General features: G+C 53.0%; 1 protein-coding gene across 4 annotated transcripts in view; it reads right to left on the minus strand.

Moving 5' to 3' along the window:
• HYDIN (HYDIN axonemal central pair apparatus protein) overlaps positions 1–14,760 on the minus strand; it is a 389,718-nt gene that overhangs the window by 109,679 nt on the left and 265,279 nt on the right. For all 4 annotated transcript variants that reach the window (XM_075940644.1, XM_075940645.1, XM_075940646.1 and 1 more), the window contains 9 exons: positions 13,532–13,665; positions 11,989–12,125; positions 10,427–10,554; positions 10,100–10,291; positions 8,467–8,616; positions 7,405–7,644; positions 6,587–6,755; positions 3,286–3,456; positions 1,403–1,573 (listed from right to left, as the gene is read on the minus strand). In XM_075940644.1, coding sequence (XP_075796759.1) covers positions 1,403–1,573; positions 3,286–3,456; positions 6,587–6,755; positions 7,405–7,644; positions 8,467–8,616; positions 10,100–10,291; positions 10,427–10,554; positions 11,989–12,125; positions 13,532–13,665 — 1,492 coding nt within the window. The remainder of the gene's footprint in view (positions 1–1,402; positions 1,574–3,285; positions 3,457–6,586; positions 6,756–7,404; positions 7,645–8,466; positions 8,617–10,099; positions 10,292–10,426; positions 10,555–11,988; positions 12,126–13,531; positions 13,666–14,760) is intronic.

Consider the following 14,760-nt stretch of genomic DNA (forward strand, 5'->3'; position numbering starts at 1 on the left):
TGTTCTAACTGATCTGTATGCTATCTGCTGTACGCCGTGCGATAGACCATGTGAGATCAAGAGAAAACCACTGGACTGCTTTGCCAAGGAAGAGGGGAATTCCAAGAGCATCGCATGGGACTGAGGAGCAGGGCCCCTTCTACCAGCACTATGAGCATTCAGCACCGGTGGCACCAGAGCCTACTCAAAGGATACTGCTGGGGAGGGAGGAATTTCCAGCTCTCGGCTTGGGGCGCACAGCCCCCAGCCTGGGATGGACACGTGCAAGCACCTGAAGAAGTAGTGGTGTAAGGTGCACACAAGGCTCTGGAGATGGAAACAGGATGTCCCCAGAGCATTAGACAAAGGCAGGCGGGGGCTTTATCTCTGCAGCACTGCTGGGCAACCTGCGGGCTGCCTGCGGCCCATCGGCAGTCTCTGTGTGAACCGCAAGCCATTGTCTTTACTGTTGCCCATGCCGGGGGTTCGCCATTTCTGCTGGTGTTTTCCTACTGGTATTGCTAGTGGCACACACAAAGCAGGGCACATGACGGGTAGTGCGTGCATACTGCACACAGCGTCGGCAGGGGCAGCCATGTGCTCCCTCTGCTGCCAATCGCAGCGCTGCTACGGTTCCATCGGCACACCTGCAAATTCCCAGGAGGCAAGTACAATTAGCAAAACTCCCTGTCCCTGGAGACCATCTTGGTTCCAATAGTCTTGAGCCCACAGCGACGGAGGAGGCCACTCGTGCATCCACTCACTTAGCCTCGGTGGCCCAGCGCGGCTCTTCAGCCTTCCCCATGCTGCATGTGTGAGGGACCCGTGTTGCACAGCCATGGAACGCCAGATCCCTACCTTACACCTCTCCCCGATGGCTTTCCCTGCTAGACGGGACGTAGTTTGTTCTCACAAACCTGAGCCTGATACAAACTGGGGTAAGGAGGGTTTGTTTGTGGAAAGGAAAATGAAAAGTTCCCTCAAACATAACCCTCTCCAGCTCCCTCCACCTGCCGTGTCTGCTCCACTGTGGCCAAACAGAAGTGACTCCCTCCGCAGGGCCAGGCCACAGGCCCTGGGCTTGTGACACTAGGGAGGCAGGTTGTGCCAGTGCCCTTCCAGAGGCCGTCTAGCACAAATTACTGCCATGCTTGGAAGCTTCCTTGCCACAAGAGATTCTCCTCCCACATGCTCTGGTGTAACCACAGCTAGCTCATCTCAGAAAGGGGGCACAGAGGAGATCCAGGTCCAGCTTCCCATCTCAGAGCGGCACTTTTATTTGCCCCATCGCCAGCCCAGCTGCCACCATTTTGGCTCTCAGTAGCCTCCCCACCTCCGGGCCACGTGGGGAGGATGATCGGAAAGAATCTGTCACTGCCGTAGCAGCTGCGATCACTCTCCCCACCCCGCAACCCTTCTGCACCTGTGAGGGGGGCGCCATGGATTAGGATGACAATGCCTCTGCGGTTCTTGGCTGCACGACCTTGTGGAGTGTTATCGATACCGAGGTGACGAGCGATGGCTCTGGAAACAGGGTTGTCGTCTAGTTCTCCAACAGCCTCTCTGCAGCTGCTGTCAATGCGCCGCTGATCCTCTGCCACAGAGAGACAAGGGTCAGGGGACTTCCAGTGTCTCAAAGAGCCTGCCCCCTTCCCTGACAACGCACACAAAGTCCTCAGGAAAAGGCCACTGGCCGAGTGGGGACAACAAGACACAAACAGCATCACACTAGGGGCCACAGCTCTGGGGGCAGCGCCTGGTGTTCTCTCAGCTCATCGTCTCACTGCTGCAAGTGAGCGAGCAGGGAGACACAGCAGGTAACAAACCGCCAGTCTGTCTGCCACACACACTCCAGTGGTTCTGCCCGCTTTTCACTGCCCAGCACATCCACTACCAGCAGCACCACAGGACATGACATCGCACGGGCTGCCTGGCAGCAGCTGGTGTTCGGTCCCGGGGGTATCAAATGGTGATAGCCAGGGGATAAAATGGTGTCCTTGGCCTCTGTCTGTCAGAGGCTGGAGAGGGATGGCAGGAGACAAATCGCTTGATCATTGTCTTCGGTCCACCCTCTCCGGGGCACCTGGTGCTGGCCACTGTCGGCAGACAGGATACTGGGCTAGATGGACCTTTGGTCTGACCCAGTCCGGCCGTTCTGATGTTCTTAAATAGAAGCACCAGGAACACACCAACAGACATTTCATGCAGGCCTAGCACTGGGGATTGAATGTGTGAACCAAACCAATGATCTGCTCTAGATTCCAACTGCAGGAGTCCTCTCCAGTCTCCAGCCCAGAGATGCTTTCCTCTTCTTCACTGGTTTCCGTGCTGTTCAGTCAAACGGGTAAGCAAACGCTACCCAGGAAGATTATTCTCATGGCCTCCTATGCAGTGTTTGCAAACCACCGTTTACTTCCGTACAACGCCCCGAATACCGTGCAGCTCAGCTTGCGGCACTGCCAGCAGCTGCCACATGCACGGCGGTGACAGAGCTGTCCTTGCACTGCCATGCCTGAGACCCACACTCAGGTCCTGGGGCTCTCAGTCGGCAGGTGTCCAAGCTGAGCACGTTACTGAAGCCAGATGGTGCCATGGCCCAGCAGGGACCTTCCTGGTCAGCAAGGGCCTGGGGCAGGGCAGAGGCAGCGTACACTGCAAGGAGACAGGGAGTTCACCAGGAGGCAAAGGTAGGGATGTCGAGGTGCAGTCGACTGCACGACTGACCAATGAGCCCGGGCTTATCGACTCCACGCACTTGCTGCCGCCCCACCTGCGTGGCAGCGTGTAGCCGCTAACGTGGCAGGCGGTTCCATGTCCACACAAGTGCCAGACAGGTCACTTCCTGGGGCAATGGAAGGTTCGGGGGGCCCAGGCGATGTCACATGGCTGCAGACCTGCAGAGCTGAGAGGCTGCTCATTTTGTGCAAGTAGAGAAACAAACGCTGCTCTGCCTGCTCAGCCGTGCTGCAGAATGCGTGTGGGTGCTGTGGGCTGGGGGAAGGCAGCTCCCCAGGGCTCCTCCTGTGTCTGTGCACAGTGGAGCTTAGAGGGGCAAGGTAGAGTCAGCCCCGCTGGGGCCAGTAAACCCACCGCCCCACCAGTCCGCTGGCCATCACCCCCATGGCCCTCTAGCCCAGCATCATGGGCTTGAGGTGCAGAGAGGAGCTGAGGTGTGGTGACTTTCCAGACATGACGGATGTGAGCAGGCTTGGGAGGCCAAGTCTGCAGTGGAATGATTAAGGGACTGCACTAGCCCCCTATTTGCAAAATTCCCACCATAATGGATGGGGAGCAGGGAGTGGTTACCTGGCCCATGTCCTTCCTCCTCCTCCTCCTCCTCCTGCTTAAGTATAGACTCCACCTTGTGAGAACGGCTTTCCTCAAAAACCGAGAAGGAGGGGAAGATGCTGGTACAGGTGGACCCGGAAGGGTTTCGCTTCACTCTGTGCTCGGAGAGGGACAGGGTCTCTTCTTCATCTACGTGGGGGGAAGGAGAGGGAAGAGGAGAAGGGAGGGGAACAGAGAGTGAGAACAGGAAGACAAGGTGGTCCTTGGCTAGTCACCATTTCACATCTGTTATTGCCTCTCTGTGTACGCTAGGTTCAGGCAATGCCTACGCCACAAGCGGCCCATTGCGCCTGGGGGAATTGCTCCTCATGCAGCCTATGGGGTTTCGGCAAACAGGTCTCTGAGTAGGTACTTTTCTTGGTGTGTGACTGGTCAATCACAGAACATGATTTCTGCTCTCAGTATCGGATGAAAACCTTTCACAGATGGGGAACAGCTAGAACACAATGCACGCAAAGAACAGCCTTTGCAGCTAGGAATTTGGTCAGATGTTCATTGGGCGTGTCTACACATAAAACAAAGTCAACCTAACGTTATAGCTATTTGCTGTAATTACCGCAGTACAGGCAGTCCCCGGGTTACGTACAAGATAGGGACTGTAGGTTTGTTCTTAACTTGAATTTGTATGTAAGTCAGAACTGGTACATATTGTACCCCAGGTGTCCCCGATTCAGCTGCTGCTGAAACTGACCAGCAGCTAACTACAAGAAGCCCGAGGCAGAGCTGCTCTGCCCCGGGCTTCCTGGAATCAGCCACTGATCAGTTTCAGCAGCAGCTGACTTGGGGACACCTGGGGTAGAGCAGCTGGGGTGCTGCCAGGTTGGTCCCCGCAGCGCTGAGGTGTAGCGCTGCAGGGACCAACCCAGCAGCACCCCAGATGCTCTGTCCCAGGCGTCCAGATTCAGCCGCTGTTGAAACTGACCAGCAGCGGCTGAATCGGACACGCCTGGGGCAGAGCAGCTGGAGTGCTGCTGGGTTGGTCTGGTAGTGTCAACCCTTGGTGCGGCAGGACCAACCCGGCAGCACCCCAGCTGCTCTTGGGGACGCCTGGGGCAGAGCATCTGGGGTGCTGCTGGGTTGGTCCCGCAGCGCTGCACCTTGGCGCTGCGGGGACCAACCCGGCAGCACCCCAGCTGCTCTACCCCAGGTGTCCCCAAGTCAGCTGCTGCTGAAACTGATCAGCGGCTGATTCCAGGAAGCCCGGGGCAGAGCAGCTCTGCCTCGGGCTTCCTGTAGTTAGCCGCTGGTCAGTTTCAGCAGCGGCTGACTTGGGGATACCTGGGGTAGAGCAGCTGGGGTGCTGCCGGGTTGGTCCAGTAGCGCCGCACCAGCGGCGAGAAAAGCCTGGTTTGCTCGGGGGTGGGGGGGAGCGCACTAGCTGCTCTCCGCCCCCTCCCAGCAGACCAAGCTTTTCTCGCCGCGGAGGACAGGGGTGGCGGGACCGCGGCACGTCTTGGTGGTCCCGCCGCCCGCGTCCTCCGTGGCGAGAAAAGCCCCGTTCGTAAGTAGGGATCCGACATAAGCTGGATCCACGTAACCCAGGGACTGCCTGTAGTTAACGTCCACTCTGCCATTCACCTGTCTGTTGGTGGTGCAATCCTCATCAGAAGTGCCTCCACCCACTTAAGAGGAGCAGCGTGTGTGTGCGTTAGGGTGCTGAGGGCCTTAGCTCTGGGCTCTGTGCACAGCTGTCCCTGGCAGCCCAGCAGCCCAAGAGCTGTTGGATCCGTACTTGGGAGGGCAGGGAGCAGAGAGCTTGGGGGAGCAGCCCCTGGGCTCCTGGAAAGGAGTGGGGAAACGTGGTGCAACTAGGCTCTCCATGGGGTGCAGCCCCACTCTGAACAGGGAGCATGGTGGGCACAGCCCAGCTTGGAGCATGAGTGCAGCCTGGCAGGGAGCTCTGGGGCAGCTAGAATCTAGCTGGAACCCCCCATGTTAATTTCATGCTCTGGCCTGGAGCTGTGAAATTGACAAGAATGACAGCCAACAGTGGGTGGAGTTACAAAGTCGGTGCAGCAGGTCACCGCATCGGAGAGGGCAAGGCTGTAGTGTGTTTGCAGACATAGTTAGGTTGACATGACTACATTTTGTCAACCTAACTCTGTAGCGTAGACCAAGCCATAGGTCTGTGACATTTCCATTCTTACCCATCAGTTCTCCAAGTATTCACAAGTAACAAATAATACAATCCAGCAGTAACAGAAAATCAAATCAGGGCTTTCACTTGCAAACATCCACTCCAAGCTTTTTCAACTACCTAGCTCTACTTTTTGTACATGTTGCAGTTTGATTCATTGCCTAGAAAGCTTCACTGTCCGAACATATAGAGCAAATCAGCAAGTAAAAGAGCAGCCAGATTTTATTTATACATTATATATGAGAGAGAGAGAGAGAGAGAGAGAGAGCGCGTTTGCAGAAGTCTGGCAGTATTTATCAGCCATTTCTGTGTTTATAACTAATTCCTGTTGATCGGACAAGAGGAATTTGCTGCACCTAGAGCTATCAGACACTAGCGGAATAGAAATGCAGAGCTCTTAAGGAGGTGTACATAATGGGGAAATATGTGCACTAGATGGCTAATGCTGGCCTCTGTCTCTCATGCACTTGCAGCACGTTGTGACTCACAACCTGTAACTGCACATGGCTTAAGTAAGTCTCTGTTGGGCAATGTATTGTATCCGACCCGTCCTCTGGCCGGGTTTGTACGGGGGGCCAGACAAGATGATCACAATGACTCCTCCTGGCTGTCCAACAGATGAATCTATTCAAGGTAGCAGTGGGTGGGAAGAGCTAGGGCGAGGCGGGTATGACAAGAATCCCGCATGACACACTGGGGTCTTCAGTGACAGGAGTCTAAAAGGCTGGATTCTGCCCTCAGCCCAGGACGTGAGTACAAAGGGGAGGTGACATCGGTGGCAACACTCCTGATTTACACTGAGCAGATGGGGCCTAAGTCTCCTCTCATCGCACGTAAGTCAGAAATGACACATCAGAGTCCATGGAGATTCCCCACTGCAAGTCAGAGTGGACCTGGGACCAGTATGCACAGTGCTCAGTTTGGGGACTGCTGGTGGCTGCACACAACGCCTGCTATGGAAGGCCGGCAAACGCAGAATTTCCATGCTGATCCTGGGCCCTCCTATGAGCAAATGCACTTACGTTTAGCTTGGGGGAAAACCCTAGATGCAGTTTAGCTCAAAGCGGGACAGTTCTCTTCCTTAAAAGTCTAGCACAAGCTCCCTCTGCTCAGAGTCCTCACCGGTTTCTTGGATTATTGCCTCCATCATTTTGGCCTTAGCTTGCTCATCTGGAATCCTCTTCTGTTCCTTGTAATATTCCAGCAGCTCTGGGGGCAGCTTCTCACCTGGAATGCGAGGGGGCAGCAGCAGGGTGTTGTGGGAATCATAGCCCTTCACCATCCGCAAAATCTGTGGCCAAAAAGAAAAGATACCAAAGGCATAGGACAGGCTTCCAGGAATCCGCTCCCCCTCCCTTATGGAGCCTCACAAACCCTCCCTTCCTTCTCCTCTCTCTCAAAGGCCACGTATTGTGGAGACTTCTCCTCAAGTGAGCTGAGCAGACCACATACCCCTCTGTAGCCCATCAATGCAGCTACAGAGTAATGTGAGGTGCTGGCCAGCTATGGCTGGATCGGGAAGCGGGACCCCTGTTACACCACTCTCTTGAGGCTTAACCCCTGGTGCGAGGCCCTGTTACACCACTCTCTTGAGGCTTAACCCCTGGTGCGAGGCCAGTAATTCACTGTGGAAGGTCTCCCACCCTCTCCAAACTGCCCTGCCAAGAGGTGCTGGTGTCAGAGCAGCAGCGGAGGGAAGAGGGCATTTCCCTGGAACGGCAGACTGAGGGAGGGATTTGCTGGACAAAGGAATGGCCCATGGGAGATGTAACAGCACTACCGCTCAATGCCAGTGCCACAGCGGCTGTGCCTTCAGGCTCTCCTGCGTGGTTTGCCTCTATTGCCTGGTTCCGCTGACTAAAGAATTGGAACTTGAGGAATTCGGAAGCATTCCGAGGTTTTAGCTGACAAGGGGGGGCCAAGACTCCCTCTCCACTCACCTTCTCCTCAGTCAGATACTGCTGGTCAAACTCCACAGAGTAGAACTCGATGGGGAACTTGCATGGGTTCTTCACCACAACCTCTGCCTCATCTCCCATGCCATATGGCAGCAGGGGCCCCAGCTCCAGCACTGAGGGCATGAACTCCAGGCGTGGCTCCAGACCAGATCCAGAGACAAGCAACAGCAGCCGGTCACTGCTCTGGGAGATGTGCACCATCAGAGAACTGCTGTAGAACCGCTGGGAAGAGAGAGAGAAACCCCGGAGATTCCCTATGCTCCTTGCTCTACAGAAGCACACGAGTCCCCATCGGTCTATGCGACATCCAGGCCCTGAGGGACTATGAAGCTGCACCCAATTGCTCACATGGCTGGTGAATCTGGCCTTTCGCTCAATGTATTTGCATTCAGGCTCAGGGTGCTTCCAGACCCAGCACTGTACGTGGGTAGCAGACAACAGCTAGATGATGCTTTGGGTGATTTCATCCTTGTCCTCAGTGAATATACCACACAAAACTGGTGGGGAAATGGCCTTCACAGCACGGCAAGTGCTCACAGGGTCAGGCTCCCTGAGCATAATGCCTGGCAGTGCTGCCGGAGAGCAGGGTGAGACATACGTGGGGCTGATCAGCCTGCTTTGCCCACTGGGGCTCTTATACCTTCCAATGAAGCATCTGGCCATGGCCATGCCAGAGACAGGCTACTGGGCTGGATGGCCCACGGAGTCTCCCCCTTGAAGGGGAGGCAGGGTTTGATGGCCACACTCAGGAAAGCTGCGCTGTTAAGGGTGGAAAGTTGCTCCTGGAGTGAGGGGCAGCCGTAGAAGCCACAGAAAGGGAGTCACAGAGCAATAGTAGGAATGGGACAGTAATACTTCACACTCTGCTAGCACAGTTCACTGTAGATCTCTAGCATGAAAGATGGAACCGAGGCTCCAAAAAGTTCATTGCTCATAATCACAGAGCAATGCAGCGGCAGGGACAGAACTAAAAGTCGTCACCCAGACCTGTGTTTTTCCAACACCCCACCTCCCCCTTCTGTGAGAATCACTTGGCAATCTCACCTCTTCTGCTGGCGCAAACTTCACCTGCACATTCATGCGCTCCCCTGGGGCCAGAATTCCACAGGCAGGGATCATCTCAAAGATACAGGGCTTCAATTTTAATTCCTGACGCAGCTTCCGCCGCAGGCTGGCTGGCAAGTGTTTATCCACCTGATTACCCAAACCCAGACAATTAGCTCAGACCCCAATACACTGCTACAGCCACGGCCTTCACACAGCAAGGATCAGCCAAGTAGCAGTCCAAAGCAGAGGTGTGTTTCCATAGTCAATGAGAAACAGAGAAGTATGTAATAGGTCAGGCTGGGGATGAGAAATGATGGAAGGAGAATGCCAGGGGACACGGGTGCTAATCAGGTGGCAAGTTCCAGGCAATCACAGCCAGTTCCAGTTATCCAGCTCCTAAAGCCAGTAGCTACAGCATTTTACTTTTGATGCTCATTACAAAAAATTAACAGCATGGGTGGGAATTTCAAAACAGACAAGGGGATGCTCAGAACAGGCCTTTCCCCACCTCCTCCCACATCTCCAGCTGGGCAATTCTTCCTCTTTTCTCCCCTAATACAGGAGTTGGAAAAGGTTCAGAACAGCCGTTGGGAACAACTTCTATAGGAAAGGTTAATCAGACTGGTACTTTTCAGCTTCAAAAAGAGATGACTAAGGGGGATATGATATGGGTTTCTAAAATCATGACGGGTATGGAGAAAGTAAATAAGGAAGTGTTATTTACTCCTTCCATAACACAAGAACTAGGGGTCACCAAATGAAATTAACAGGTAGCAGGTTTCAAACAAACAAAGAAAGTATTCCTTTACACAACACACAGTCGACCAATGGAACTCCTTGCCAGAGGGTGTTGTAAAGGCGAAGACTATAACAGGATTCAAAAAAGAACTCGATAATTTCATTGAAATTAGGTCCATCAGTGGCTATTAGCCGGGCTGGGCAGGAATGGTGTCTCTAGCCTCTGTTTGTCAGAAGCTGGGAATGGGCGACGGGGGAAGGATCACTTGATGGTTCCCTGCTCCGTTCATAGCCTCTGGGGCACCTGGCATTGGTCACTGTCAGCAGACAGGACACTGGGCTAGATGGACCTTTGTTCTGACCCAGTCTGACTGTTCTTATGTTCTCTCTCAAAGTCCCTTAAATGCAGGGATCAGCTATGGCAGAAGAGGGCTGCATGAGATTTTCATCAGCGCTCATCAATGCTGACAGGTGCTACAGAGGATCATAAGACATTTCCTTTTCCCACAATCCCCTTGGAAGCCTTGTGCTTCCTGCTTCTCCTGGTCTGAGGAGAGATGCATGGGGCTCAGGAATCAAGCACAGAAAGGGCTATTCCATGATGCTCTTAGAAAAGAGTTCCCGCTTGGTTCACACCTTTGATGTTAGCAGCTCAAATGTATCTGCTCAGCAAATGTCATTAGCTGATTGCATGTTGGGTCTTACAGTATCTCTAAGGTCTAGTAAGCTGACTTTATGGCTGGAGGATTAAAATCAGGCGATGTTTTTCTGCAACACTTACGCATGGAATCACTACTGAGGTAAGCAGTGGACAATAAGGGTTGTAGAAGTGAGGCTGGAGGCACAAAAAGGAGTGGCAGCACAGGGAGGGATGTCACTGCTGTACCTTTACCTTTTTGATCTGCTCGTTACTGGTAGTGCGCCATTCGCAAGCCACCTGCAGCTGATTGTGGAACTGGATGGTCTCCACCTGGCATTGCCCACACTGGACGGAGGAGAACTCCAGCTTGTTGGTGGAGCAGCAGAGCGAAGGCATGGTTACCGTGGCACAAAAACAGACATGAAATGTTGGGCCAGCCACAACCTGCGGTACACAAGACAGCACTCTGGTGAGAAGTCTGGGGAAGAACTAACGGCATACTTGATCCGCAACAGCTGGAGAAGCCGGGCTCAGAGAGACTCAACCCTTTACCCTACAGGGTTAGAGAATAGCTCACACCTTTATGGGCAGAAGCACTGCCACATCTCCCACGGGCAAGTTGGCACTGCGCGGATCAAACCACACTCCAAACGTTTCTGTCTCACAGTAAGGCAGGTTCTTCACGCGGTCCAGTTCTATTCTGAAACCTTGAACAAAGGATAACAAAACCACTTGGAACCTTAGGTCTGCAGCAAGCATGATGCATATGAGTGATAGTGTAACTGCACCACGCAGCTGTGACGATAACAGCCCTCCAGAATGACAGAAAGCAGATCCCTCTGCTCCAAAAGCATAGGTACCAGAGGAAAGGAGAATATCTGCTGGCTGAAAGCAATATGGGGCCTATGATACAGCACAGTAGCTCTGATTCTACTTAGCAGAGGGAAGGGGCGTGCGTATGCACACGCACACTATAAAACAGCAAAGCTGAGCTCGTGTGAACACTTGCATACATTCTGGCTAGTGTGCTGAGTTTCTCATGGGTGGGGATTTATATGAGTGATCCCTGTTAATGCAAAGAGCTTATTTACACAAAGGCAGTGGGCAGCAGAATACCTCACTATTCAACCAGCAGAGCACCGGAAACCCCAGCCCACAATAACGGAGCCCAGGAGAAACCCCTCTGGTCTGCCTGTGCCAACATCCCTTAGTGGAGGGACAAGCACACTTTGCTCTTCAGCATGCAGCTGCTGAAATCCTGCGTATTCTGAATCTGTTGCAGAGGTTCCCAAGCAGCAGCTCCCTACCAGACACCCCAGAGGTGGCTTTAAAGTCCTTTCTCCCAGCAGAATCCCTGCTTTCTAACAGGACTTGGCTAAGAAATGGGTTCTCCTGTAATTTTAAAGCAAAATGTTGAAAACAAATGCCCAGACATTTCACTGCTGTTACAAAGAAGGGTTATTATTTACTGGTGGTAGCGTCAGAGCACTGAAGGCCCCTAGTGACAGATCAGGGCCTCACTGTGCAAACACAGAACATCGTGATCAGAGCCCTGCATGTGAGTCTAACACCCAAGTTTAATGACAAAACAAGCTCTATGCTCAGGTCCACCTGGAATGGGATGTGTCTGTGCGCTCCCATGCTGCAAAACTGTATTCCAAGGTATCCGGCAGAGGGCGACCAGACTGAGTCCAGCAACGGGGGGAAAGAAAGTGCTGAGTGCAGCCTCATCTAACCCCTGAAGATCATCAGCCAGCTGAGAATAAAGAAGCACAGAGACCCTCCAGCGTCGCCCCAGCAATGGGGCACTGGCTAGGAGCTGGGCATGCTGCTTCCCCATCAGCTGAGAGCTGCCTTACACTGGGGTGGAGGGATGAAGAAAAACCTGGTTCTCTGTCCCTCCAGCTGAAGCTAGAGTTGGCAAACAGACAGCTGGCAGAGCGGCAGGTAGGGAGAGGGTTACTGAGTGGAGGAAAGGGGAAGAAATGCAAGTCCTGATGGGAAGAGATGAGATTTCCCATAGTACATCTGCACATTCAACAAGATTTGAACTATTATATCAGCCTGAGATGGTTTATTCCAACCTTTGATCCCTGCTGCCATTTATTTAATGCCCACAGAAGAGTCTCTTCCCCCATTACCTGTATTGCGCAAGGCCCGTTTGTCTGCATGGAAGGACACAGGGAAGTGGCCGGTGTTGGTGATTTTGACAATGTGCGTTTGGACGTTCCCGAGAATGATGCAGCCAAAATCCAAGATGTATTCCGGCAGCTGAACTCTGAAAGGATTAATGAAAGCTCAGTTTCAATGACAGCCTCCTGCTCAGCTGGGCTGCATGTTCAAAGCCAGGAGCAAGTCCCATGGTTGCATCATCATTTGCTGCTTTGAAAATTCAGCCCTGGCTGCTTGCCCCAGGCCTAAATCCCCAGGATGTGCCATTAATGGCTTGTCTACATGGCCGGCAATGCGTGATTTCTAAAACACACCAACATGCTGCAAGCTAACTGGTCCATGGAAAGACTGCTGCCACACACTAACAGTTCCCTAGTGTACCTTAAAGTAACTAGTCAATTAGCCCATCATAAGACGGGATTTTCAGGTCTCTCCTCCATGTTGGTCTTCTCTCCATCTCTCTCTCGGTTTGGGCTCCGTGCTGCATGGGGAGCGCGGAGCCCAAACGGCCGCTTGCACCACTTGCTCCCATCCGGCGGCCTGGCTGAGTGGCACAGACGCTAGCCGAGCACCACAGCGGAAGGCGAAGGGGGGGCGGGACGGTGACGTTTATGATCCTGGGCAGCCAAGAGTGCTTCAGAACACTTCAGGGAAGTTTCTCTGCACTGTAATCAGGTTTCTCCCATGCCAATCCCCTTAGGAAGCCACATTCAGCCCCTCTAGATAGGAGGTGAGGAGCTTCCAAAGCCTGCCCATTCCTCGTTGGTGTTAGGACTGCAAGTCAGGGAGGCATCGCAATGCTAGAGAGAGCATGTAGGCACACCAATAACCTTTCGCACACGCTTCCATGAAGGGGAAGGCAATGGGACAGAAACACAAGCATGTTCTGGGCAGGGGACAGGATGTATTTCAAGGAAGGGTAAGGAGGTAGCTTCTTGGTCTGTGCACCCCTGTGATTCCACACACGAGCTTTGAGCCTTGAGCTAAGTCTTGTCCACTGCGAAATTCCCTAGTCCCAGGAGTGGGTCATTTCCCTGCTGCTATGCCCAGTCTGGATAGCCTATCATGTGCAGCTTTCTGCCCATCAGGAGCAATGGTTATTACCCAGCCTGAACGGCCTTGATGGTTTCTGGCTGTTGCCAGTGATGACGTCTTAACCTGGCAAAAGACAATTTGACTTTGACAAATGTGTGTGACCTTGCTGGGCTGAGAGCTGGAGACAAACCAGCCCCACAGCACCAGGAAGACACTCCTGATCAGCGATGGAATTGTCAAATTGTTGGCAAGGAACGCTGTACATTCCAACCCACAGCTGCAGAGGGGTGTCCCAGAGTCGATTAGAACTGGTTCTGAACTCCCAGCGCTGGCACTGATCCTGTGAGGTGTGAACACCCCCAGGTTCCAGAAATGTCAGTGGGAACGGAGGACACTCAGCAGCTCGCAGCATCCCATAGCTGGTGCACAGCTATTCCCCTGGGGCTCTGTAGGTGTAAGCACCAGGCCACCACTAACTTGGCTAGTTTTCGGCGCGCACGCTGGCTGGGGGGGAAATCTTCCGTGAGATCAGAGGCAATAGCTTGCTGCTGTTCCAAGGCATGTTCCTGTATGAGCAGTCGCTCCACTTCCATCTGCAGCCGCATATCAGACTGGGGAAAGCAAAGAGAGTAGCTGGTCAGCTATGCCACACCAGGGGTTAGAAGTCAGCTTAACTCCAGCGCTTGCCCCACCCCCGCAGTGAGGCTGTTGGATTTGTAAGTGTTGATCTGGCTGCAGAGTGACAGCAAGCCACCTTCCCTGGAGATCAACCTCGTGAACTACCTGGTTTTCAGTTGGGCTAGTCACAACCCAGGCAAACATATAGGCTAGTTAGCAGACAAGCCAGGAAACTTTCAACATCCCGAGCACCCGAGGACTGGAGTGCACTAAATGGTCACTTCTAAAGACAGATGCAACCAGCCCTTACGATGGGGGGCCTCCCAATACTGCTCCGGGCTGAACTATAAGAAATCTGCCGGTGGAAGGGAGAACGCCTGTCTGTCTCATGCAGCTAATGGGGGGAGTACAGATTTACGGTGTGGTGTGACAAAATGCAATGCAATTATATTTAGGTTTTCCCACCCAGGACACAATTGTAAAGGTTCTTTCCCATTGGCATGAACCTGTAGAGAATATGGACTGCAGTGCATTAAAACAGAGAGATCCGGGAATAAGCATACAATCAAGAATTCAACTGACTATCCTCACAGAGACCTGAGGGAATCATCTGAGCTGCTTACAAGAGGGCATCTGTGAGCATAGAAAGTCCCACACAGTGATTTGTAATGTCACATAAGCCATTGGAACGAGGATGAGAGAGGAAACAAATCGCAGGCCACAGGTGGAAGTCACAACACGGGATGATAAGAACATAAGCAAACAAGACCACGGTACAGACTAGACTGGAGACTCAAACAGTTCAGTTCTCTACAATCAAGTAACCCTAGAAACAATGGGTCTGAGTAAGACACATAGCCCTCTCCACATCCACCACCAGATAAATGACCATCACAAAACAGCGACACAAGCACCACAGATTACCAGCGTGTTACACAGGAGAAAGAAGCAATGGAGGACAATACACTCAGACTAGCACAGATCAGTCATACAGCACTTGCTTGCATAAGTTTGGTTCCAGCATGCTAGTGCAGCGGGCACTTAGATGACCATTAGCTGCTGTGACCAGGCACAGTGTCATGCCTTTG

This window comes from Pelodiscus sinensis, chromosome 12 (assembly GCF_049634645.1).
Source record: "Pelodiscus sinensis isolate JC-2024 chromosome 12, ASM4963464v1, whole genome shotgun sequence".
In the NCBI taxonomy this organism is placed as follows: domain Eukaryota; kingdom Metazoa; phylum Chordata; order Testudines; family Trionychidae; genus Pelodiscus; species Pelodiscus sinensis.